At 43.7% G+C, this 3,575-nt stretch overlaps 1 protein-coding gene across 1 annotated transcript in view; it reads right to left on the bottom strand.

Moving 5' to 3' along the window:
• Positions 1-3,575, bottom strand: part of MPHOSPH9 (M-phase phosphoprotein 9) — a gene marked incomplete at its 5' end in the record, with an annotated part of 61,209 nt that overhangs the window by 53,387 nt on the left and 4,247 nt on the right. The window contains one exon of the mRNA XM_017544244.2: positions 2,007-2,097. Coding sequence (XP_017399733.2) covers positions 2,007-2,097 — 91 coding nt within the window. The remainder of the gene's footprint in view (positions 1-2,006; positions 2,098-3,575) is intronic.

The raw sequence follows: 3,575 nt of genomic DNA on the forward strand, positions 1-3,575 counted from the left end.
TGCCTGTAATCCCAGCACTTTGGGAGTCTGAGGCAGGCAGATCATGAGGTCAGGAGTTTGAGACCAGCCTGGCCGACATGGCGAAACCCCATCTCTACTAAAAAATACAAAAATTAGCTGGGCATGGTGGCACACCTGTAATCCCAGCTACTCGGGAGGCTGAGGCAGGAGAATCGCTTGAGCCCAGTAGGCAGAGGTTACAGTGAGCCAAGATCACGCCACTGTACTCCAACCTGGGCAACAGAGTAAGACTCTGACTTGGAAAAAAATTAATTAATTAAAATATATATATTTTTTTATTTGAGACAGGGTCTCACTTTGTCACCCAGGCTGGAGTACAGTGGTACCATCTCAGCTCACTGTAGTCTTTTTCTTTTTTCTGAGACAGTGTCTCACTCTGTTGCCCAGGCTGGAGTGCAATGGCACAATCTCGGCTCACTGCGAACTCCACCTCCCAGGTTCAAGTGATTCTCCTGCCTCAACCTCCCGAGTAGCTAGGGTTACAGGCACGTACCACCACACCCAGCTAAGTTCTATATTTTTAGTAGAGACGGGGTTTCATCATGTTGGCCAGGCTGGTCTGGAATTCCAAACCTCAAGTGATCCGCCCCCTTGGCATCCCAAAGCTCTGGAATTACAGGCATGGGCCACTGTGCCTAGCCCAGCTCACTGGAGTCTCAGCCTTCTGGGTTCAAGCCATCCTCCTGCCTTACACCTGCAAGAAACTGGGACTACAGGCACATACCACCAAGCCCTCTAAATTTTTTTGTATTTTAAGTAGAGACAGGGCTTTGCCATGTTGCCCAGACTGGTCTTGAGCTCCTGAGTTCAAGCAATCCACCCTTCTCAGCCTCCCAAAGTGCAAGTATTACAGGTGTGAGCTACCAGTCCTGGCCTTAAAATATATTTTAAAATATACAATTTCTTTTTTTGTTTTTTGTTGTTGTTTTTTAGAAGTGGTGGGGTTCTAGAAAGTTTTATAAGGTGTCTGGGCGCAGTGGTAATGCCAGCACTTTGGGAGGCTGACGCAGGCGGATCACAAGGTCAGGAGATCAAGACCATTCTGGCCAACATGGTAAAATCCCGTCTCTACTAAAATACAAAAATTAGCCAGGTGTGGTGGTGTGTGCCTATAGTCCCAGCTACTCAGGAGGCTGAGGCAGGAGAATCACTTGAACCCAGGAGGCAGAGACTGCAATGAACTGAGATCATGCCACTGCACTCTAGCCTGGAAACAGGGTGAGACACCATCTCAGAGGGGAAAAAGAAAAAGAAAGTTTTATAAGGCAAAGCTAATTTATCCTGATGAATTGGATGTGGGATATGAAAGTCTGTATATAAAGTCATTAAGACTTGAATAAACTCACCATAGGGTATAAAGAATGGCTCAGAGCGTTTGAATTTAATTCATTTTGGACTACCTGAAAAAGGTTAATGATTTTTACAGCTGTTTGAAATAGTTGCAAAAGTACTTATTCATTCTCTTTACAGATCTTATAACACAAATTAGACAAGAAAGAAAGGTGGCTAGGCATGATGGCTGAGGTACTTTGAGAAACTGAGGCAGGTGGATTGCTTGGGCCCAGGAGTTCAAGACCAGCTGGAGCAACATGGCGAAACCCTGTCTCTACAAAAAAATACAAGAATTAGCCAGGCATGGTGGCACTGCCTGTTGTCCCAACTATTCTTGGGAAGCTGAGGTGGGAGGATCAAGTGAGCCTGGGAGGTTGAGGCTGCACCATGATCGCACCACTGCACCCCAGCCTGGGCAACAGAGTGAGACCCTGTCTCACAAAACAAACAAAGGTAAGGATGCTACCGGAGGAACACCACTAGATATCATAGATTAACAAAACCATACTACTATACAGCATCATCCTATAAGGAGAAATGCAGGCAAGTTGTTTTTTAAAAATAACTCTCCAAATCTAAGTACCTTCCTCTGAGTATAGTTTAGGTTAAAAAAATAAAAGTATCTTCCTCTGAGCGTAGTATGAGTATCATACCTGTTCCTGAATCAGACATCCAAGCATTTGGAGTTTCATCTGGTTTACTGAGGTAAAAAGCACGAGGATGTGTAGCAGCAGCAAAATCAGACTACAAGAAAGAAAACTATTGGTTTACAGCTAAAAGTCATTAGGCACAAACTGCTGACTCAAGGAATGAGAGCGGGCATCAAACCAGGTGTAGAGAAACCTTCAGAGGGTTCACAAAGAAGAAACCTGGGCCAGGCGCAGTGGCTCACACCTGTAATCCCAGCATTCTGGGAGGCCAAGGCGGGTGGATCACGAGGTGAGGAGTTCCAGAACAGCCTGTCCAAGATGACACAATTCCATCTCTGCTAAAAATACAAAAATTAGCTGGGTGCAATGGTGGGTGCCTATAACCACAGCTACTCAGGAGGCTGAGGCAGGAGAATCGCTTGAAACCCGGGAGGGAGAGGTTGCAATGAGCCAAGATCTCGCCACTGCACTCTAGCCTGAGCGACAGAGCGAGACCCAGTTTCAAAAAAAAAAAAAAGCCTGGTTTCCCCATGGTTACAAGAATGCTCAGAGGAATTCACTGTCAAATATTCACTGTTGAATTTTTTTTTTTGCCTGTGTAATTTACAAAAGTTTATTTCGGTTCTCTGTAGAGCTGGAAGGAAAATGGGGGCAGGTATTATTTCGTGAGTTCAGACCTAAAATGTATTTGCCATTTACATCCAAAACTAATTTGAGATGCCTAGAATTAAAGTCATTAATATAAAAATTAATGTAAAAGCTCTAACAATTCATTATCATTATAATTACAATAAATCAGATTAACTTTAGAAACCATAAATCAATAATATGAACCTTAAGTAGACTACTTCCTATATACAAACAATTGGTTACTAGTCGCTGCTTACTAATTCTAGTAAAAATTCTGAGCAAAACTCTCCTTACAACATCTCTGGCACTGTCAGAAGAAATGTGTTTCCAAACAGAGATATGCAATGAGAATATTTCTATCAATTTTTCTTATCAGATCCCTTATCAAACTTTCAATTCCTGTAAAGAGTATGTAACCAACCATGAACCCACTGCCAAAGTAAAAGCACACTGACATAATACTACCTACCAAGAAGGGGGATTAACCCATCAACCTTATAAGGCACCACTTATTTTCTTTCTCATCAAGAAACAAATTCCAAAGTCATCTTTTGTCTCTTACAAAACTAACTCCTCCCTGTCTGAATTTGTCTCAGTACTTAAGACCAAGAGAAGGTGACTAGAAAAGTCCAAGTCAAATAATCCCAAGTAAAATATTTTGTCCTCGTCTGGATTCTGAGGTGCAAATTCAGTGCACCTGGCCACAGCACACACAGTGGGCTGGCAGGGGCCTACCTGACGGAGTTGCCTGCTGCACTCTTCTGGGCAAACAAGGCATCCACTAAAGAAAACAGGCCCAGCTTTTAATGAAAAATAAAGGTAGGATGCAATGAAAAGCCCTTCTAGGCCGGGCGCGGTGGCTCACGCCTGTAATCCCAGCACTTTGGGAGGCCGAGGCGGGTGGATCACAAGGTCAAGAGATCGAGACCATCCTGGTCAACA

This window comes from Cebus imitator, unplaced genomic scaffold (genome assembly GCF_001604975.1).
Source record: "Cebus imitator isolate Cc_AM_T3 unplaced genomic scaffold, Cebus_imitator-1.0 Scaffold169, whole genome shotgun sequence".
NCBI classification, from domain to species: Eukaryota; Metazoa; Chordata; class Mammalia; order Primates; family Cebidae; genus Cebus; species Cebus imitator.